Source organism: Heteronotia binoei, chromosome 19 (assembly GCF_032191835.1).
Source record: "Heteronotia binoei isolate CCM8104 ecotype False Entrance Well chromosome 19, APGP_CSIRO_Hbin_v1, whole genome shotgun sequence".
Classification (NCBI taxonomy): Eukaryota; Metazoa; Chordata; class Lepidosauria; order Squamata; family Gekkonidae; genus Heteronotia; species Heteronotia binoei.
Genome location: NC_083241.1, coordinates 31273243 through 31297329, shown reverse-complemented (window position 1 = coordinate 31297329; position 24087 = coordinate 31273243). Strand labels below are relative to the sequence as shown.

The 24087-nt window shown below is 42.6% G+C and overlaps 1 protein-coding gene across 1 annotated transcript in view; it reads right to left on the bottom strand.

The window, feature by feature from the left end:
* Positions 1-24087, bottom strand: part of ARIH1 (ariadne RBR E3 ubiquitin protein ligase 1) — a 75751-nt gene that overhangs the window by 30758 nt on the left and 20906 nt on the right. The window contains exons 2-5 of the mRNA XM_060260383.1: positions 15017-15084; positions 6909-7053; positions 4030-4122; positions 3480-3535 (exon numbers count right to left, since the gene is read on the bottom strand). Of these exons, the coding sequence (XP_060116366.1) occupies positions 3480-3535; positions 4030-4122; positions 6909-7053; positions 15017-15084 (362 nt within the window). The remainder of the gene's footprint in view (positions 1-3479; positions 3536-4029; positions 4123-6908; positions 7054-15016; positions 15085-24087) is intronic.

Below are 24087 nucleotides of genomic sequence, written 5' to 3'. Positions count from 1 at the left end.
CAGTCTGGGGGCTAAACGCTAAAAACACTTGGTTCAGCCAATGTTTCATGATCTGGTAGACAGACCACTACAAGATTCTCTGTGCCAGAGACCTTAGAGCAGGGACAAACACAGTATTGTTTGTCAGGAACAACAGAAACCAGGACACCCACCCGTCTTGCAGATTTCTACATGACTGTACTCCCAGAACTAGAGACGTACTAAACCTTTCCCCTTCAATTGTCTGGAATGGAAGTTAACAGGGCGCTTTTAAAACCAGGACTGTTTGAGGAGCAGATTAATTTCCCCACCCCCACGCACTCTCCGTCTTCGGAAAGCATCCAAAATACACACTCTGTTTTACTCATTACCACTCGCTATTGTCTGCCGTTTTGTTCGGAGTCCGGAAATGTTTCAGATAATAGCAATTATGGGTAATCTTTAATTTTGAAACCAGCCAGACAGCACTTAATTTAACAAGGGGTTTCCTAACTGCTTGCAGACCAACCTGGAAACTGGTCAGAGCATGAATGTTATGACAAGGCCTGGTGTCGTGGTTACAGCAGGGTTCCCCCAACCTTTTAGACCCTCAGGACACCTCTGGAGTTCTGACAAGGCATGGTGGGCACAGTCACAAAACGACTGCCACAAAATGATTGCTGTGTAAGGCAGGGCCAACCGCAAAAAGGCTGCTGCAGTTTATGCTACAAACAGATCAAGATGGGCAGCTGTGTTAGTCTGTCCGTAGCAGTAGAAAAGAGCAAGAGTCCAGAAGCACCTTCTGAGACCAACAAAATTTGTAGCAGGGTATGGTCACTGCTCACTTCTTTAGTATGGAGATGTCAGCAGTGACTCACAAAAGCTCCTAGCCTGCCACAAACTGTTAGGGTTTTTTTTTAAATTGGATTTTATCTTTTTTTATTCATTTGCCAATTAAAACAGTCTGAACATAAAGAATAAAGCATATTTATACAAACAATTAAGGTAATAATTTAAAACAGAGAATAAAGGTAGTCTCTTCACTTATGTTACATACAGTTTCCAAACCAAGATTTATATTGGCTATCTCATTATTTATTTACTTTTCCAGATTAACCAGTTTCCTTCTTTTGAGCTAATATTGTCTTATTTCCCCCTTTCTTTATCCAGTCATATAATTAAATTCTGTTAGCCTTTTAAGGTACTCCTGGACTCTTGCTCTTTTCTGCAGCTTACCTTAATTCACTCAGGGGGGAGTTCCTTGTGTTGTGGAGGGGCAGTGCTACCAAAGCAATTTAAAAAAAAAATCTGCACAATCAAAACTGCAGCCAATCAGAAGCCTGATCGGGCAAAAGTCCCACCTGGCCCCACCCCCTTTCTAAACACCAGGAAACGTCTTGGTGGGCACCATGCTGGGGATCAGTAACGCAGATCCACCTATGAGAGGCAGGAAGGAATATTAAAAGTCCCCCTTAAAGCTGCCCAAGAGGTCATATTCAGTGGGAGGATGGCACACAGAGCTTTGAGTGTTTGCAGCTCCTCCCAGTGACAAGTATCCACATGCACAAACAACTGAAAGGGGACAGAGAAGGTGGATGGTGGGGGGAAAGTGCAGTTAACGATTTCCCTGCTGACCTCTCACCTACTGGAACAGCAGAGGTTAAAAGTCACACACAATTCTGTCAAGTGGATTAAAGCCAACCAACTCTGATGGACTCAAGGTGACAAAGTGGATTTCATGGTCGAGTGGGGATCTGGGCCCAGACTTCCCCAGTCCTCCTCTGGGACTTTCACCAAGACCTTCACCAGCATCTTGCACTGACTGCTTTAGATCACCTCCAGTTTGGTGTAGTGCCAGAGCCAGTTTGGTGTAGTGGTTAGGTGTGCGGGCTCTTATCTGGGAGAACCGGGTTTGATTCCCCACTCCTCCACTTGCAGCTGCTGGGTGACCTTGGGTCAGCTGCTGTGAGAGTCCTCTCAGCCCCACCCGCCTCACAGGGTGTCTGTTGTGGGGGAGGAAGATAAAAGGAGATTGTGAGCCATTCAGAGACTCTGAGTGGAGAGCAGGATATAAATCCAATATCTTCTTCTCTGCTCCCCCACTCCCAATTCTTATTCTGAAAGGCAAAAGATGCTGCTTGGCCACAAGCTAGGACACCATGAACCAGTGCACTGGGAATAAAATCCCCAAAACAAATTCCCTGCTTTTGTAGACTGAACATTCTTCTAAGCACTGCACTAATAGATCAAATTACGTACAGTGAGGTTCTAGGGAAACCAAGCAGCATGAGATGTTTCCCGTTTCAAATCCAGCAATGACCGGTTAGGTATGCGCTGTTCTGAGGATAAAGCAGTTCATTAAGAAGTGCACAATGGAATCAAAAAATGGAATAGGTTACAAAGCCACTTACAACTTGTCAGCATCAAGAGATGCTGCAGAAAAACAATATCTACTTGATGCTTGTGGCATTGGATGTACAGCCTTTTCAGAAACTGCTGGATGCACAGCTGCATGAAAAGGGGCTAACACAGCACTTGCGAAAAGCTTCTAGAGGCTCAATGAAATGCGAGATGAACTATGCACCAATAAAGAAAGCAGCAATAAGGGCTTACTAAGGAGACACCCCCTCTACATAGAGGTGGCTAGATATCTGCAAAATTATGCATGGGATACAGAAGGCGGAGAAAGAAGTACTCTTCTCCCTTTCTCACAATACAAGAACACCTGGGCACTAATAAAATCAATGAGCAGTAGACTTAGGAGAGGTAAAATGAAGTAATTTTTCATCCAAAGAGTAATTCACACGTGGAATTCAATGCCACAGGAAGTGGTGACAGTTAAAACCATAGACCCCTTCAAGAGGAGACCGGATAAACATATGAAGCAGAAGTCCAATAGCGGCTATTAGCCAGAAGGTATAGACGGAACACTCTCTCTGGGGCAGCAATGCTCTGTATTCTTGGTGCTTGGGGGGGAAACAGTGGGAGGGCTTTTGGAGCTCTGGCTCCGCTGATGAACCTCCTGATGGCACCTGGGTTTGGGCCACTGTGTGACACAGTGTTGAACTGGATGGGCCACTGGCCTGATCCAACACGGCTTCACTTATGTTCTTATATCTGGAGCAGTGATTCTCTGTGCTTGGAGGGCAACAGTGGGATAGCTTCTGGAGATGGACCTCCTCATTGATGAATCTCCTGATTGCACCTAGGTTTTGGCCACTGTGTGGCTTCTCTTATTAGTTAGTAACAGCATTAAATGGTACGGCTCACTGAAATAGGATATAAAACAAGCACACGAGCCACACAATTGCACAGTCCAATTACAGAAAACACTTGTGTCTTTTACAAATTGTTCAGAGTTCTTTAAGTTCCCATGGAGACAAACAACCTTGAACCCATGTTCAAGACTGATGGCATCATCTTTAGACAGTGCCACTCTGAACCCGTCAGCTGCCACAAGTTTGTTCCGTGTCTTAACAGAAAGATAATTATTCAATCACCCATCAAGCTGCGATACTTACATAACTGTATTGTCATCCACTAAGATATCACAGCCATGAGCAGGGCATGAAATTGTCTGAAAAGGAAAGAGAAAAAGCAGTAAGGCAGAGCATTCCCTTTGTTCTGGTGTCAGTGAAGAAACTATAACACACACACACACACACTATAAACAGGATTGCCAACCTCCAAGTGGAGCCTGGAGATCTCTTGGAATTACTACTGCTCTCCAGACTACAGAAATGTTTCCCTGGGAAAAATGACTGTATGGGAAGGAGGACTGTATGGCGTTATGCCCCAGTGAGAGCCCCTTCTAATGCTCTGCCGTCTCCAGGGCTCCACCCCCAAATCTCCAGGAATTTTGCAGCTCATAGTTGGTAACCCTTCCTGTGTACCCTGCACAGTACAAACACAGCAGTTAAGTCTCTGGTGGGCCAAGAACTTCTGAGCTGAAAAGCTAACTGTAACTCATCAAGCTATCACAAAAGGCCATTTGCTCCCACCCAATTCCCAAGCCAAAATCCACATATCCCCCCCCCCCCCATAGAAGTAATAACAGAAGCAGAATTTTACCTGTCCCATGCCTTCCTCCATTATTTTGGTAGTTAAATACTCACTCCAGCACTGCATACAAAACTTGTGTCCACACTCTAAGCCAGTGAAATACTGGGGCGGGGGGGGGGGGGGGAGAGAAAGAGAGAGAGAGAAACAGAGATGACATTATATTCACCCACTCCTGGCTTTGCTCTGTTTACTATCGGACTTCCTTCACTGCAGAATGAATGCCCTTTCAAAAACAGCAAAGCCTTCCATTTTAAGTGGTTGTGCTAGTGACATTTTTCAGTATTTGTTCACCCAGCTGCCCTCACTTTCTCAGTCAACAACTTATCAACTTCAGTATACAGGTGTGATTTGAAGGTCAAACAAGTGAAGAGCAGATCCCAGCTTCAAAGTCACAGTTTGGAAGAGTGTGAGAACAGGCGAACCAGGATCCAGGCTCTTAACTACACCAGTTTGGTGTAGTGGTTAAGTGTGTGGACTCTTATCTAGGAGAACCGGGTTTGATTCCCCGTTCCTCCACTTGCAGCTGCTGGAATGGCCTTGGGTCAGCCACAGCTATTGCAGGAGTTGTCCTTGAAAGGGCAGCTGCTGGGAGAGCCCTCTCAGCCCCACCCACCTCACAGGGTGTCTGCTGTGGGGGGGGGAGAGATACAGAAGATTGTAAGCCGCTCTGAGTCTCTGATTCAGAGAGAAGGGCGGCGTATAAATCTGCAGTCATCTTCTTCTTCTTAACAAGCTGTTTGGTGTAGGACTTGTTCAAAGATAGACCCCATACTGCTGAAGGAAGATAAGGAGGGACAATTTGCTATGGGGATTAAAGGGATAGTGGTTGCAATCAAGTATCAAAAATACACAGACACGGGGTTTTTAAAAATCTTTTTAAAGAAAGGAGGCTCGCTGAAGGAGAATTAATATTAAGTTATATGCTATGATATAGTTCACTAATGGCTGAAATCACCACCTACAGACCAGAACAAGCCCTTCCACGTGCTAAATATTTTCTGAATTTGGAAGCAGTGGGTTGATACCGAACAGGATACGCGTCGGTTCTAAGAGTAATTTATCAGTGGACAAGAATCAAACTTTTTTACACTCCGCCGTGGAGTCAGAGCCATCTTCACCTTAGGAGGCACTCACTAAGCCAGGGCACCCAAGCCATTTGGAGTCTTGTGGGCACATCTGGAATTCTGACATGGCACAGCGGGTGCAGCAACAAAATGGCTGCCACAAAACGGCAGAGCCAGTCAACTTCAGTCACACAGTGCAGACCCTTGTGCTGTGGTGGCGACAACTACTGCCAAGGCAACTTTTTTTAAAAAAAGAAATCTGCACAGCCAATCAAATCTCCAACAGTCAATGCCTTGATGGGCAAAAGCCCTACCTGACTCCACCCACATTAAAAACACTTGGTGGGCACCAAAAAATATTCCATTGTGCCCGTGGGCACTATGCTGGGGAACCCTGCACTAAGTAATAACTATAGCATATACTCAGAAAATAGAATAGGTCAGCATTAAGTTGTTATGGTAACGTCTACAGCAACGGATTAGGCCCATAAATCAGAAACTTAAACATAACTCTGGATTTCTTACCATGCTATGGCAATCTGGGGTCCCTTTGGAACACCTAATACCGACCATCCAGTTATACTGCTACCATCGAAATCTTAACTGTCTGTATGAACTACTGTACTCACACCTATTGATACTCCTGTTTTAATAATTGTTTTTGTTTTATCGCGGTTTTATCTTGTTCGATCATGGTTTGACCCCTAATCTGTGAGCCGCCCTGAGCCTGCCTTCGGTGGGGAGGGCAGGATTCAAATTTAAAAAATAAAATAAAATAAAAATAAACACCTCCCCATACAAGGCTGATCATAAAAACGACAAACTTTTATAACCCCACCAGGAAACTGATTAGAAAAAAGAAGAATGCCTACAAGTATTATTAAGGAGAAGATGCTGCAATAGACATTTATATAAGAACTGTCCAGAGTTAAGGCTATCAAAGATTTGGATTAGCTTTCAGCCACTCTGAAATTTTACAAGCCATTCTTTCCCAAAGGAAGCAGCCGCAGGAGAAAGTATGGCTTATCTGAGGATCTGAGTTGAAAAGGGTGAACAGCAAGACCCAAAAAGTCTAGCTCAGAGTTGTCAAACATGCATCCGGGGAGCCGAATCAGGCCCTCAGAGGGCTCCTATAAGCCCCCCCCCGAGCAACTGGCTGCCTTCTGCTTCTTTCTCCCTCTCTCTTACTTCCTTCCACGTCTCAGCTTGCTTTGTCAAGCTTGCTCAATTGCACAGGAGCGAAAGAGCAAAGTATTTTCTCCATTAGCTGAGGCTCCTCCCTTGGGGAGGAGAGGGGGTGGGATAAGCTTTGCCAGGCTCTTTCTCAATTGCACAGCAGAGCTGCTGAGCCAAGCCTCTCTTCCTTCTATTGGCTGAGGCTCCCCTCCCCATCCTGGTCCCCTGGGGAAGGAAGGAAAGAGCCAGAGTTTCCTTTGCCCAGTTCCCTAGATCGCACAGGAGACATACAAAGAACAAGTGCTAATATTTTAAGCATGTTTTAAGGGTTTTTAAAAAATCTTTTGTGTTTGTCTGTGTGCTTTGTAAAGTTTACATCTCTGCTCCCTGGCATTACATTATATGACTCACATGGCCTGGCCTGACAAGGTCTTATTTATGTTAGATCTGGCCCTCATAACAGATGGGATTCAAGTATGGGTCCCATAACACAGGGTTGGAAATCTGGAGCATTACTGTGAGATAGAAAACACTCCTGGTCATGCATGACCTACTGTTAATTCAGTGAGCTAAGTACTTCTTATATTTCAGAGGAGCAAAATCGCTATTTATTCCTAAGGCGCAAATTCTCAATTTCACAATACTCACCGAGTTAGGATAATTCAGATAGCATATTTGACAAGGCATGTCCTGTGCAGATGACCTGGTGTTCATCTGACGTGTCCGAGATTTTTTACTAGGATTAATTACATGACATTCCGCAAACAGCTTCTCCAGGTTGCCGTCAAAGTACCTGTTTACAAACACGGGAAGAAGGCAAGCCCAGTAAAAAAAAAAAAAAAATCTGGACAAAGAAGATTCAATTGAGCTTCGCTGCAAAATAATTAGATTGGGATGCCTGTCAAAAGCAGTGACAAGTTCGAGCTTTGAAGCCCTATAAATAGGAATGGCCTTAATTCCTTCTCATCGCACAGCCAGCTCACTGTCTGGCCAGGCCCTGGAAAACTGTAAGACTGAGGCAACCGATACAGTTCTGCAAAGACGTCTGCAGCCAATGACCAGCGTCATTTGTGAAAGGTGAAGATGCAAGCGCACATATCCAAGCTATCTTACTTTTGAGATTTTGTGCTTTAAAGGATCCATTTGGGGAAACACCTACTGCAGGGACCATTTTTCTTCCCCCCATATTAGAGCTTCAAAATAAGCCAACAAACAGCCGCACACACACACACACAAAAACCCATACTCGAGTGTACAACAGCAGATTGGCTGAGTGGCCAAAAAGATACTTAAAGTGCTGGAACGCAGGCATGTACTTGACTAATTTGGTAGCTTGAGAGGTAAAATTAGAGGCTGTACAGATGGCGAATCTTCAGACATATCAGAACACTCTCATCCTCCTTTGCATGCATAGGAATTCATACCTCATTCTTTTCTGTCTCACAACTATCCCTCCAGCTTTATATAGCAGAATGTACTGGCTAAGTCGAAGACAGAAATGCTTTAGAAGGGAAAACACGCTGCTTATTTGATCAACATCAGTTAGTTGAGGACAGTCTGACGCTTTTCTCCCCTTCTCATTTTATCTTCCCAACCACCACCCCTATGACGTATGGTTAGGCTAAGAGAGTGATGTCCTCAAAGTCACTCAGGGAGCTTCAGGGCATTCAAAGCTGGCTACCTCCTTCCCCGGTCTACTAAACCACATTGGAATCTCCCTACTTCTAGGAATATTTTTGGAAGCTAATGATTTTATTTTATTTTATTTAGTAAAGGCGGGATCACACACCAACTTGAGCAGATAAGCACCTTGTAACTCTTCAGTTTAAAATGCAAAACTTCCCACTCCCACAGGAACTTCCCATGCATTTCCCTTGGGCATCATATACACCTATCACTGCTTGCACAAATGCCACACTCATGCAAAAGGAAGAGGCACTACAGTGCTCACTGACAAATTTCCCCGTGCTCGACAAAGTGTTTTTAGATAGTAGGCAGGGACTGGTGGGGCTTTTGTCCAGCAAGGCTTCTGACCAGTAATGCAGATTTTTAATAATGTTGCTTTGGCAGCAGATGCCACCATAGTACAAGGACTGTATGACTGAAGGCAAGCTGTGGCAGTTTGGTGTAGTGGTTAAGTGTGCAGACTCTTATCTGGGAGAACCGGGTTTGATACCCCACTCTTCCACTTGCACCTGCTGGAATGGCCTTGGGTTAGCCATAGCTATTGCAGGAGTTGTCCTTGAAAGGACAGCTGCTGTGAGAGCCCTCTTAGTCCCACCCACCTCACAGGGGAGGAGAAGATATAGGAGATTGTGGGGGGAGAAGATATAGGAGATTGTAAGCTGCTCTGAGTCTCTGATTCAGAGAGAAGGGCGGGGTATAAATCTGCAGTCTTCTTCTTTTATGTCTGGCTCTGCCTCCTGCAGCAGCCATGCTGTGGCAGCAATTTTGTGGCTGCACCCACCACATTGTCAAAATTGCAAAGGTGCCCACAAGCTCAAAAAGGATGAGGGGTCCTGACTGAGAAGAATCAGCTGCCCATGACCCAGCTACACCTATCACCATGATAAAATCCAGAACAACAGAGATATGGCAAGTCAACACAACCAAGAATCCCAGGTTGCCTTCACGGAGTAATAGTCTTCACACTCAGTTGTGGCCTATATCCCAGTGAAACTGTTCCACCTTGGGTCATGGGACTCCGTAACAACTTATTCTCTTGCACCCTGCAAAAGCCATCCTGGATGAGCCACCTCTTGTCTCATTGTATGGAATTTAAAAGAAGTTGAGTGAAACTAGGTTTCTAAGAATTATCTACATTTTTGTTTTTCTGGGTATGCCCAACAACTTCTTTTCACCCTTACTTATGTAAACCTATGTGCTATAAAAACATAAGAACATAAGAGAAGCGATGTTGGATCAGGCCAATGGTCCATCCAGTCCAACACTCTGTGTCACACAGTGGCCAATATACGTGTGTGTATGTGTATACACACACATGTATGTGTATATATATGCATCGTGGCTAATAGCCACTGATGGACCTTTGCTCCATATTTTTATCCAATTCCCCCTTAAAGCTGGCTATGCTTGTAGCCACCGCCACCTCCTGTGGCAGTGAATTCCACATGTTAATCACCCTTTGGGTGAAGAAGGACTTCTTTTTATCCGTTTTAACCTGACTGCTCAGCAATTTCATTGAGTGCCCACAAGTTCTTGTATTGCGAGAAAGGGAGAAAAGTACCTCTTTCTCTACTTTCTCCATCCCATGCATAATCTTGTAAACCTCTATCATGTCACCCCGCAGTCAACGTTTCTCCAAACTAAAGAGCCCCAAGCGTTTTAACCTTTCTTCATAGGGAAAGTGTTCCAAACCTTTAATCATTCTAGTTGCCCTTTTCTGCACTTTTTCCAATGCTATAATATCCTTTTTGAGGTGCGGTGACCAGAATGGTACACAGTATTCCAAATGAGACCGCACCATCGATTTATACAAATTATGATACTGGCTGATTTGTTTTCAATTCCCTTCCTAATAATTCCCAGCATGGCGATGGCCTTTTTTATTGCAATTGCACACTGTCTTGACATTTTCAGTGAGTTATCTACCACCACCCCAAGATCTCTCTCTTGGTCAGTCTCTGCCAGTTCACACCCATCATTTGTAGCTGGGATTCTTGGTCCCAATGTGCATTACTTTGCACTTGGCTACACTGAACCTCATCTGCCACGTTGACACCCACTCACCCAGCCTCAACAGATCCCTTTGGAGTGCCTCACAATCCTCTCTGGTTCTCACCACCCTGAACAATTTAGTGTCATTTGCAAACTTGGCTACTTCTCTGCTTACTCCCAACTCCAGATCATTAATGAACAAGTTAAAGAGCATGGAACCCAGTACTGAGCCCTGCGGCACCCCACTGCTTGCCGTCCACCACTGCGAAGACTGCCCATTTATACTCACTCTCTGCTTCCTATTAATTAGCCAGTTTTTGATCCACAAGAGGACCTGCCCTTTTACTCCATGATTCTCGAGCTTACTAAGGAGCCTTTGATGAGGAACTTTATCAAAAACTTTCTGGAAGTCAAGGTAAACAATATCTATTGGGTCCCCTTTGTCCACATGTTTGTTCACTCCCTGAAAGAACTGTAACAGGTTAGTGAGGCAAGATCTTCCCTTACAGAACCCTTGCTGAGTATTCCTCAATAACTTGTGTTCATCAATGTGCCTACTCATTCTGTCCTTGATAATGGTTTCTACCAACTTTCCCAGTATTGAAGTCAGACTGACTGGCCTGTAATTTCCCAGATCTCCTCTGGAACCCTTTTTAAAGATGGGGGTGACATTTGTTACCTTTCAGTCTCAGGAACGGAGGCAGATTTCAATGAAAGATTACAGATTTTTGTCAGGAGATCCACGAGTTCAACTCTGAGTTCTTTCAGAACTCTTGGATGTACGCCATCCGGACCCGGTGACTTATTAGTTTTTAATTTGTGCCAGGCTGTCATGGTCTTAGCACATCCAGGTTGCCCATTAAGAGCAGTCATTTCGCTCTCCATGGGACTGATTCTGACTTGAACTGGCACCCTACCAGCACCCAAGCCACCTCTGGTAACTTTAATCAAAGGAAGACAAAGACCAACACCTAAGGTCAAGCAGGAAGCCTTAGTTAGTCTGGGTCCTTGTACCACTGCAGAAAAGCTTGAGTGCAACTCATTTCAGTCTACAATGCCCATTTGCTAGAGCAGTAATGGTGAAGCAGAACGGAGCTACGACGACTGTGCCTTCTTGGAGCATTGCTGCAGCACAGGACGGGAAGGGTATTACAGCAGAAGACATGGTAATGACAGAAAAAACCAGAGGAGTTTTTAAAATATTTGTTTCATGCCTAGCCTTTGTTGTGTGCTGCCTCTTAATTAAGCCGTCTTTCTAAATGTCAGAGGTCCAGACCAATTGCTCTGGAGTAGCTGGCTGGGCCACCTCGCTCTGCGGCTTTCAGGAGAACCGCTGGTTTCTGCTGTCCTGGAAGAACAAAGTAAATGGCAGCTGAGTCCCAGCTTTAGGAACACCTATTGCAACACGGTCCCTAAATGAGCCACATGCAGAGGGAGCAGAAAGCTCTGCGGGAGGCACCTGACTAAGGCACCAGCTGTCAGAGAGCAGGAGGGATTGTAAAGCCACTGAATAAAATAGAACAATAATCTGGGACTGAGAGAAAAGGTATGGAAAGTTACCTTTTATAAATGAAGGCCTGGGGAGTGGGAAGTAATGCTTTACCAAGCAAGCTGACTACACCCAGGACCTTCCTCACATCTGCTCTCTGTAAACAGTTCTATGGAAATGATTTCTCTGAACTAATGCCAGATCTGGCCCATCAAAAAACCACGCTGAAACTGGGCTTACTAAAAGCCTGGCTCTGCCTTCATCTATTAGCAATAGTGAGGATGGGGGGGAGAGGGATCAATACATCTTTGTTAGCAACTTATCTTGGGCAGGCATTCTACTCCCACAAAATGGCTTGGCAGCATTTCTAGCCAGCGCTCCGTTCCTGATCCATGCTGCCTAAAAAGGACTCGGGAATTGGGAGTCAGAGGAAAAACAGGACTGTGTGATAGAAGGGCACACAACTTTTTGTTTCTACATGTCCACCCACCCCCCTTTGCCCTCTAAGCCATTAAAACAAGCCTGGAAGGGAAAGTTTGGCATCAAGAGAAGGGTTTGACCTGGCCTAGCCTACCATCATACCTTGAGTCATCATAAACCTGCATTTTAGTCATCAAACTTGTTAGAACATAAAAGGACAAGAATTCCTTGCCATTAACTTTGCACTATTCAAGTGCACAAGCATTTCCCAGTCATTTCCTAGTCAAGCAATCCAGACTCAGACTAACACAAACCACTTCCTAGAAAGTGTTACTGGAACAAAAGCATTCAGAGAGATTGGAAATGAGTCAACGGCGGTTAAGAAGTGCATAGGGGAGGGGAAACCATGACTTGGATTCAGATGGAAATTCTGGAAGTTGGAGTTGCTTCTTGTTTAAAACCAGGGGATTTTCTGAACAGTTTATTTAAGAAGCTTTCAACACAAACAAATCAAGCAGTTGTACAAATGCTCCTTCAAGGTGTTGGAAGAATGAAGTTATACAAATTAAACCAGAAATTTAACCCAAAATAAATATATTCCAAATTGTGTTCCCAGGAGCACTGGAATAAAACACACAACTTTGTTCCCATACCAGCCAGTAGTCTATGATGCTACTCTAGATTCTCCCCGCCCCCCCCACACACACTAAAAGACCAAAGCTAATGCTTTACTCTCAGGGAAAACTGGGATCGCCATTTGGCACATGCGCTTTTAGGCTGACAGAAATCCTACAAATTTGTTCCCTAAGAGAAATTTAAAAAAAAAACCAAATAATACAACTCCTCACTTCCCTGAGCCAATTCCTGCTTGGGGTTGAGATTTCTGGGACATTGAACAATGGGAAGGAACAGGAGCTGGTGCAAAGATAATCCTAGCCTTAAATTGGATTTGAAACTGGCTCACAAACATTGCATTTACATAGCACTCTTCATTTTCACATTTGGGGAGGGAAGACATTGGTTCAGCCATAGCCTACGCTAAAGCAGCAAAAGCCTGCGTAACTGCAGTATTAGAAATGTCCCTATGCTATTCAACCACCCTATGCTATTCAACCACCATGTCAGAAAGTCTATTACTGCTCTATCCAGCAAAAGTCATCACATCCTCTGGCGTCTTTATATGACCGGCTACTTCAGAGGTTGCAGCAGCATGGAGTATAAAGCCGTGTTCCAGTCGCTCTCCTGCTGCTGAAGATGCATTCTGCTTAAATGAATGACTTCACTGAAATATTTATATTCCACCTTTCCCACAGAGTCCATGACTCTATAAATAATGGACAAACTGGGCCCGAATTTTAAGTGTTCTAAGCCATTCAATTCAGATGTGTTTATTCAATATACTTGTCCAGTTTATATGACCAGGGGAATACTTGCTAGGTGATGGGGTGGGGCTCTGTGATACTGCAGATAGCTCAACCCTTAGTATCTTCCATTAAAGGATTATCAAGTAGCTTATATTACAAAAAGACCATTCACTGCCCAAGACCCTAGAGAGTTGCTACTAAACTGGACTATGCTGACCTAGGGGGATCAATGGTATGCCTTGCTGTAAGAGCCAAGGGAAGCAGAAAGTACATTGCTCCACAGAGTACATGTTCATTATACAGTAGGGCTTGAGCACACAGCCTGGTTCTGAACTGATCAAAGATGTAACACCCTGTTTAGAAAATTCCTTTTTTCCCCCTTTATAGTTGCCTAGTTCATCCATGTTGGGACAAATCCATCATTCAAAGACACACAGGCACACACACTCCCTATATGTAATATAAGTAACATTATTTTAATAAGTACTGAAGTGCTTACATATAAAAAGATGCAAAGAAAGTAACTTCTTCCATGAGACTGGGGGTAAGCCTTAATGGCCATGACTAAATAAGCCCAACCACTCTAGGGTAACCAAAATATTAATGACAGCAAAAACTAGATTGTTTTTGGTAACTGAGAAGCACATTCATGGTGCACAGGACTAGGGTTGTGCATCAGGATATATATGAGCCAGAATGTGTGTGTGTGTGTATATAAATGTATATCTATCTATATCTGTTTCTCTCTATATCTCTACCTACATAAATCTTATTGGTATGTTCTGGCTATTCCTTCAGCTAGATAAAGATTTTGGGGATGGGATTTTTTTTTGGGGGGGGGGGCGCTATCAGAAATGGACAAGCCCCCAGAATATTTGGAGTTTTTCGGGATTGCCAGACAGTTGAAGTTCAAGGGTGTCTGAAGGGATTGCAGTCCCTTTAAACACCTTCTGGGTGAACTTACTGCTTGGAGAAGGTGTTTAAAGGACTGCAAGCTCTTTAAATCAGAGGTCCCTGGGCCATGGACTGGTACCAGTCTGTGGCCTGTTAGCACACGGGCTGCAGAGGCACCACACTGCCCCTCTTGCCCAGGACCAGGGCAGACAAAAGAGGTGGCACAGCCTCACTCCATGGCTGCCTCCTGGAGCGAGGCAGAGCAGCCCCACCACCCCTTTCACCCGCCTGGGACCCCAGACAAATTCTCCATTATACTCTCTGGGAACCATATGCTATAATGGTCCCCACAGGCCATAATGAAGCTGAAAAAATCCAGGACACCAAACAATTCCCGAACCCAAATACCATACCTGTATTGAGATTCAGGAATATCAATATACCTGAACCTAGAAAATATCCCTTTTTTTGCACACCCCTACATAGGGGTATGATGATGCTTTTGAGACAAACATGCAGCAAAAGAGCTACTTGCGTTTAAAGGCATAACATCTTTATATACCATGTAAATACAATCTCTTGGAAGCAGCCATCTACTTACTGACCTCACCCCATGGCCACCACCTCCCCGAACACAACCATCCCATTTCCCTTATCATGAAATAGCTAATGCAGTTAAACTCCTCTCAAGCAGAAAGGAAGCACTCTAGCATCTACAGTGCCTGATCGTATTTCTTTTACTTAAGGCTGCTGGCTGCAATGTAAAATGTGAGACCTTTCCATGAATACCGATTTACAGCTAAGCACAGAGAACGAGAGTGCTAAACCTAGCATATCACCAGGAACATCTTAAATAGCCCCACTCCCCCCCCCCCCCAAAAAAAAGGCAAAGAGAGAAGGTTCAGGCTTACCTCTCCATTAGCTTCTCTTTATCCCAGTTGAAATGACTAAGGAGTATCCTGGTGATAGTTGCTGGATTCTAGGGGGGAAAAGGGTGGAAAATCATTGTAGAAGAGATCCGAGTAGCCAGTTTGAAAATGCCTTTAAGAGCAGAATGTTTAATAAGGTTAGGCATCAACAGTACTTTAAGCACAGACTAAGGAACTTTGAACTCCCTTTATACTGGGCAAATACGCCCAAGGTTAAAAAAAGCATAACTAACATCAGAATATGTGCTTCAGACATTTTAGTTATGATCAAGGTGTGTTTACAAGGCACCCACCACTGCCAATTTCAACAAGGATGGGCAGAACCAGAGTTTTGGGGGAAAGTATTTGTACCGGCAAAGGGCCACCATAAAGAACATCCAAAACTAGACCACAGGACTGTCACTATAATAATTCTCGTTATGCTGCCACAGCTTCCGAGCAACTCATTCATTCACTGGTATTAAACAGGTCTTGGTGCTTTTCCACCAACTGCGTCAAATAAACACACAAAACTTCCTGATAGTGAATCAGATCATTTGTAACTCACTGCCAGCTCTGGACCCTCTGGGTTCCCAGGAAAAGTCTTTTTCCAGCATCTACAACTCAAGATCCTTTAACTGCAGTGCCAGGGACTGAAACAGTGGCCTTCTGGATACAAAACATCTACTTTAATGCCATACTAGGAAAGGAAAGGTCCCCTGTGCAAGCACCAGTCGTTTCCGTAACCAACTGATAAATTCCTAACCAACCAACTCTGAGTTGACTTTAGGAGACTTCAAAGTAGCAAAGGCAATGTAAAACAGATCAGCCCCTGAAAGAAAAGACTATTGCCTGCAAAGCTACGTTGGCTCTCTTTACATTAACCATTTCCTCCTGAAACCAACAATATGTTTTAATATACAGTTACTGCTCCAACAAGCCAGTGGGCAGCAACAGTCTAAACCACAGGTTTAAATAAGACTTGCATATTGTCCTGTCAACACATTTTAAGTAGTTTCGGCTTTCAGTTACTACATGCTGACATTCTTTGAAAAACGGATGGAACTATTCCTCAAGTTCCAACTAAAAGCAAAAGAACTACTGTTGATGCTTTGTATATTGTTCCCTTATAGATTCTACAGCAAATAACTTGCAATTAATACTCCCTCTGCGCTGCAGAGTCTTGAGCAAAAATTCTACTTTGTGAGCTGCTGGCACTGAAGTCATGAGCTACTGCATAAATTAGTTTGCTCTGGGGCCATTTTTCCTCAGCTAAGACAAAAGTGTGTGAGCCGGAGGCTAAAAAACCTGTAAGCTAGCTCACAGTAACTCAGCTTAGAGGGAACACTGCTTGCAATGTGTTAGCACTTAATTATTCTAGTTGTTTCTGTATTTTGACTGATACACAACAGAAGAACCAGCTAAACTGTCTAGTTTTTAATCTCTGTGAAATTTCTCAAGTTAATCATTAACAGGAACAGGGTTGTTTCAGCAAGTTTTGGTATCAGGAAGCATAAGCAACTGTCTGGAGAAACACCTCTGGCTTCTTGAACAGGAATTTAGGTATACCAGAAGGTTGTTTTGACAAACTAGTGCAAGAGTACGGTTTGTGTCCCTAAGCCCAAAGGAGGAGAAGCAGGAGTTCCCAACATGGTGCCCTGGTGCCTTGCAAACAACCTCCTTCTGACAACAGAAACTTTCCCACCAGAAGAAAACTCTCTGACACGAGGAAAGAGGTTTAAGGTTTATTGGATTTATATCCCGCCCTCAGCAGGCTCAGGGCAGTTCACAACAGCAAAATCAAACAATTCACTCCTATTACTTACATCCTAAATTAAAATTAAACAAATAAACAATCAAAACAGTTAAAACAGTCTGGTGCTAATATCATTTGGCATTGTTTCATTTCAGATGGCATTCAGTATATTTTAGTGTCATTCCATATTACCAGATCAGTCATTCCAGATCAATTAAAGGACAGCAGGAATAGTGTTGTTTTACAGGAAAGCAGGTGGAACAACCTGCAGGATCCAATTTATGGGATTAAAAAGTGATGGCTCCTTCTGAAGCACCCCAAATTCCTGAGTAAAACCAAGCATATAGTAGCGCATTATAGAGCCTGCCGTAATGTCCCCATACAAGATGCCTACACTTGTATTTAACTGAGGATGGTGTGATGTCTGCATAACAAGCTATACCTTCTTTTGCAATGACACTGAGAAACCTATGCCAGTTCAATAATAATAATAATTTATATCCTGCCCTCCCCGCCAAGGCAGGCTCAGGGCGGCTTACAAGACATGGTGTGTACCATGATTATAATAATACAATTCATATAATAAAATGCAATTAATAAATACGGTTAAAAGACAGTTACATAAGTATTTTTTAAAAACCACAATAATTAGAGGTGCTACATTACAGTAATATATACATCCAGATGGCCAGATGTCACTTTCAGGGTTCCACCTTATAGGTTTGTTGAAAGAAAGAGAACAGTTTTACAAGCCCTGCGGAACTGGTTAAAGTCCCGCAGGGCTCGCACTTCCTCCAGTAGCTGATTCCACCAGTGGGGAGCCATTTTTGAGAAGGCCTGCTCCCTCGTTGCTTTCAGTTTGGCCTCCCTTGGTCCAGGGATTTTTAGGAGATTTTGGAAACTAGATCTCAGTGCTCTCTGTGGAACATATGGAGAGAGGCGGTCCCTAAGATATAGGGCTTTAAAGGTAATAACCAGCACCTTGTAGCGAAGTTCAAGCGTTTACCAACTGCCCATGGTACACTACTCACAGGACTATACCACGTGTGTATCAGTGTAGTTTTAGATTTAAAACCAATCTAAATTGCCACAGGGTGGCAGGGGCAGAAAGACAAATTTAAAAACCAAGGTTCCCATGTTCTTCTGACTGATAAAAAAAAAATTGGCTTGCAGCTGAAAATAAATTTATGTTTACTGGGAGCATAATCCAAAGATCTCTGCCACGATTTATTCCATTTATTTGATTTATTTCTAAACCAAACCCTCAGTTCAGGGTGATTGTTAATAAATACCCTCAGCTCCTAAAACACAGTATCAATACTGGCAACAGCAACATTAAAATTAAGCTAAACAGAGATGCCATAGATCAATATATCTAATAGCAAAGTCTGCCCCCCATCTGCGGATATCTAAATCCACAGTTCAGGGTCACACCAACACCAAACAGATTTTTCTGCATACCTGGGGAGAAAAAATTAACATTAATATTTACAAATGCCAGGGGGAAGAGTTTTCATTTTTACACTTGATGACAAGGTATATGCACTGCAAAAACTGATTTAGACCACTGTTCCATGCAGAGGTGCTCAGGCTGAAGGCCTAATAAAAACAGGCTTAGATTGGAGAAATGCAGCAACAGACTAGCCCAAAGAGCAGTGAGGATTTACTTCTGCAAGTGCTGGAGTCCCATGCAGTGTGATTTTCATCATTCAGCTAACAGTCATTCAGGAATAAGACTGCCAAGTCCAATTCAAGAAATATCTGGGGACTTTGGGGGTTGGAGCCAGGAGCAAGGTCACGGCAAGCAAAACTGAACTCCAAGGGGAGTTCTGGCCATCACATTTAAAGGGACCACACGCCTTCCTTCCATAGGAAATGATGAAGGATAGGGGTACATTCCTTTGGGGCTCACAGAATCTTTTTGAAACTTGGGGGGTATTTTGGGGAGAGGCAATGGATCCTATGCTGAAAACTTGGTGCCTTTAACTCAAAAAACAGTCCCCTGAGATACCTGCGGATCAATTCTCCATTATTTCCTATGGGAATAAGTCTCCATAGGAAATAATAGAGTTTCCAGCAGACATTTTCCTCTCCTCCCCCAGCTTTCTGATGACCCTGAAGCAGGGGGAAGGCCTTCAAACCGGGGGATCCCCTGCCCCCACCTGGGGATTGAGCAACCCACAAAGAGCAATGCGGATAATAGAGCAGGAAATTAAGGTAATAAGCCTCCGCAAAACCCAACCTCAAATTGCCAAATACTAACACCAAATAAATACAAATACTGGAAATTTATATTCAGTTGTGCAAAAGCATTCCATATATAAATGGCAAATAAAGAACATAAACCTTCACCCAAAGTCATTTATGTGCCTTGCTGTGCAAAAGGATAAGTTATTTGGAGCATCGTTCTCTATTTAAAATTCTTCAATGCAAAAAAACTTCTTCTGGAAGCATTGTTCTTCCTGAAAGACTTGACCATTTGAATTTCTGCCTTCATCCATCTTTTGGAATTTCCTGGACATTGATTTGTCTGTAAATGACTTTGGGTGAAGGTTTATGTTCTTTATTTGCCATTTGTATATGGAATGCTTTTGCACAACTGAATATAAATTTCCAGTATTTGTATTTATTTGGTATTAGTATTTGGCAATTTGAGGCTGGGTTTTGCGGAGGTTTATTACCTTAATTTCCTGCCCTACCTGGAGATTGGCAACCCTACTCAGGAGCTAATATAGTATTGGAAATCTATATGCTGGACTCTGAACTAAAGTGTTGGCTGTGCATCAGGCAAGATCTTGCTAAAGTCAGGCTTCTCCCACACGAACCAGCTGAGTTTTTTAAGCACAACTTCACCAGTTTTGAGAATCCAAGAATTCTTTTTAGTTCAGTTCATCGACACAGCACCTTAGGAATGCTCCAAAACCTAAATCACTTGCATTTTCCATAAACCAGGAAGGAAATCAAAATGTATAAACTGAAAAATCACCAAGCTACTTGCTGCAACTAAGAGAAGGGGAGAAGGAGAGAGACTCTTTTTTATTTCCTTAACAGGTCAAAAACAGTGACGTCATTTAGGGATGAGGCCTTCCTTCCAGCCACTGTAATGTCACAATGGTAGCTGAATGAGAATAATCATCAAAGAATCGCTGACTTTTGGAACTTTCTTCCCCCTGAATACCAAACAGTCGTGGCTTTGAGGAGAAAAATAACCCCAAAAGTATAATGCAGAGTAGTATAGTATATGTGCTGCCGAAGCGAGCACTAATGCAGAGTAGACTTGCCTTTTCTTGTCCCATTACCAGTTTGCAACAGCAATTCACCTACCCAGAAAATTCACAAGATGATTCCATTCATTCTCTTCGCCTCACCACTGCAGTTTTTCAAGTCAGACATTTATTTATTTATTTATTTATTTATTAAACTTTAAACAGTTTTATTAAAGTCCAAATATAACATACAAAGAATATAAAATTGAAAAATTTACAAGTAAAATCAGCATAAAATAACTACAAAAGCTTGTTTTAAAGGAAAAATACACCAAAATCTCAAACAAAGAATCAAAACATATCCATATTAATATTAATATTAAAATAATAATTAAGATAACATAACATAACATAATATAGGAAGCCACATTGCCAAATATTTGGCATAGGCTTGATAGGGGTCATTGTGGTCCATGGCCGCTTGAATTTTATCCATGACAATATGCTCCCAAACTTTGAGTAGCCAGGTATCGAGTGACAATTTATTTGGGTTTTTCCAGGACTGCGCAATGGTTGTTTTTGCAGCCGTCAAAAGTTTAACAATCAAGGATTTCTTAGAGGGTGACAATTGGACACCGGACCAGTGATTGAGAAGTAGAACTGTTGGATTGTCCGGGATTATGACCTCCGTCAGGGATGAGAGATGGACACAAATTGAAGTCCAAAAGGGTCTAACTTTGGGGCATTCCCACCAGCAATGTATATAAGAGGCCTTAAGACCACAATTCCTCCAACAATCAGGGGAGCCCAGTTGAGACATATGGGAAAATTGGTTTGGAGTAAGATACCAACGAGCTATTAGTTTGTAGTTCTGTTGAGTAATATTTATTACGTTAGAATGTAAGGTATCACTGGCCCATATGGAGTCCCATTGGTCAGGAGAGAGTGTAGTGTTACAGTCTTTGTGCCATGAGGTGGTATATGAGGGTAAGGATGATTCCAGAGTTGACAAGAGAATATAGTATAGCCGTGAGATGAGACGTTTAGTCTCTCTTCCTTCCCGCAGGTAAAGGATCAGGTGTTCATAGTCAGTGGAAGGGCGAGAAATTGAGGAGATTACTTTGGGATCTTGGAGTAAGTGCCTTAGCTGGAAATATTCGAACCAAGGAACTGAAGCCGACAACTTTTGATCCAAGTCAGTTTTAGGCAAAAGTTGCTTGGAAGATGAAAGAAGATGAAAGAAAAAAACTGTTGAAGAGTCTCTCCAAACTTTAAAAGAGGAAGGCGATTGGGCAGGAGGGAAATACTTTTGGCCTATATAAGAGGAAATAATGGAAAGGCCAGGAGCTAAAAGATGGCGCACCGAGTCCCATACAGATAAGAGAGCCTTTAGGAATGGATTTATGAAGTGCCAAGATGGGCGTTCAGATTTCTTAAGCCATATTAATTCGTAGTATTTCAAAGGGGTAAAATGAGCTTCCTCTAAGGACGCCCATGGAGGTGGAGGATGTCGGTAAAGTATCTTGGTCATTTGGGATAAGATTGCGGCTCTATAATACCTTGTAAGGTCAGGAACAGCCAGGCCTCCTTTAAGTCTGGACCGGCACAGGGTTGAAATTTTAATTCTGGCTTTTTTGTAGTTCCAGATAAAAGAAGTCAGTATTTTTTGCCAGGAATTTAACAAAGACTGAGGAATCTCAATAGGGAGTGCCCGAAATAAATATAGAAATTTAGGGAAAATAAAGGATTTGATTATCTGGATTCTTTCCATCCAAGACAAATGCAGAACATCCCATTGTTGAAGAGTGGTGGTAACTTCGGATACCATGGCTTTATAATTAGTGTTTAATAGGCCGGAGATCTTCAAGGGAATTTTCAATCCTAGATATGGCCATGACTCAGTGACCCAATTAAAGGGATAGGTACCAATTATGTCTTTTTTGGAGGTAGTAGAAATTTTGATCGGGTAAAAAATTGATTTGGAATGATTAACCCTAAGACCCGAGATTTTGCCAAAGTCTGACAAAAGTACAGAGATGGCTTTTAGAGATTGAAGTGGGTTTGTGATAAATAAAACAATGTCATCAGCAAATAGGCTTATTTTAAAAGTAGAATGTTGAACTGAGACACCAAAAATCTCAGGAGAAAGTCTTATCATATTGGCAAAGGGCTCTATGACAATGGCAAATAACAGCGGCGATAAGGGGCACCCTTGACGAGTCCCTCTTTCCAAATTAAGCAAAGGGGAAAGTTGACCATTGATTTGTAGAAGAGCGGATGGACAGGAGTACAGAGATTCTATAGCCATCATGAACTTTGGCCCAAAACCCATGTAATGTAAAACTTTTTTGAGAAAAAGAGGTTCTACACTGTCAAAGGCCTTCTCAATATCGAGAGCAAGGATACAGGATTCGTATGGTTGGAAGGAACAATATTAAATTAAGTTAACTGTTTGTCTAGTGTTGTCTGTAATGTCTCGATTTGGGATGAATCCTGATTGGTTGGTGTGGACATAGAAACCAATGATTTTATTGAGCCTGGCGGTCAAAATGGAGGTAAATAATTTATAATCATTGTTTAAGAGTGAAATAGGATGATAGGATTTGGTACGCAAAGGATCTTTATCTTTTTTTGGAATAAGAACTATCTTCGCCTGGGACCAAGAGGGGGGCATACGACCAGATTCCAAAACTAGGTTACAAATTGTGACGAGATGGGGCAGTAGTGAAGAGCTGAATTTTTTATAGACTTCTGAGGGAAGTCCGTCCCTACCCGGGGTCTTGTTGATTTTGGAAAGTTTGATAGCGTCAGCTATTTCTAGAGTAGAAATAGGTGAGTCTAGAAAAACTTGGTGTTTGTGCGATAATTGGCTAAGGACATTCTGATTTTGAAAAAATTGATCAATAATGTGGGAGGGAGGGTTGGACGAAGTGTAAAGCTGTTGAAAGTATTGGTGAAAGGTGTCCAATATTTTTTTGTTAGATGAATGAATCTTACCTGAATCGTCTCTAACAAAATTAATCTGTCTCTCACCTAGTTCTTTCCTAAGTTTCCATGAAAGCAACTTCAGAGAATGAGGGTGGTTATACCAATATTTTTGTTTTACAAATAATAAGTTTTTCCTAATGGTAGAGGATTCCAGTAAATCTAATTTCTGCCTTTCAAGAACAAGCTTTTGGTAGACTTTATTTGAGCAAGTTTGTTTATGCTTTAGTTCTAAGAGTTTAATATTGTTTAGTATGAGTTGTTTAAGTTCTGATTTTCTTTTTTTGTAGGCCGAATGCAAGGAAATACATTTGCCTCACAAAACTGCCTTCATCGCATCCCATACGATATCCTGGGAAACCCCACATTCAGAGTTAATTTCAAAATAAAGATTAATCTCCTTCTCAATCTGTGTACAAAATTCTCGGTTCAACAATAAAGTCCTATTTAGTATCCAATTATATGTGGGTCTGTCATGAAGAAGAGTGTTCAGTGTGCACTCTAACCAGGCGTGGTCTGAAAGTGTCCTGAGACCAATATTGGTATGGGAAACTTGGTTCAATAAGGAGGGGGAGATAAGAAAATAATCAATTCTTGTAAAAGTATTATGAACTGCAGAAAAATAAGTGTAATCCTTGACCCCAGGATTATGTATCCTCCAGATGTCACACAGATTAAAGTTGTGAAGGATATTTTGCATAGGTGACGAAGAAGGAGGCGAGGGCGAGTGTGGTTTAAATGCTCTGTCCCAGGTGGGATCTATAATTTGATTGAAATCTCCCCCTATAATGACTGCCCCTTCCTGAAAAAGAGCAAGTTTAGATAGTGTATCTTTTATAAAAGCAATTTGTGAGGTATTGGGGGCATACAAGGAAACCAGGGTAAAAAGAGAATCATTGAGTTTACCTTTAACAAAAATATACCTACCCTGGGGATCAACCTCTTGGGCTTATAGGACAAACCGAATTCTTTTTGAAAATAGAATGGCGACACCACGTGATTTAGAGGCGCCGGGGGCTACGCATTGTGTATGGAACCATTTAGATCGAAGAATAGTAGTGTTCGCGGTTTTAATGTGGGTTTCTTGCAAAAAGAGAAGATCAGGTTGCAATTTGGTCAGGGCGGAA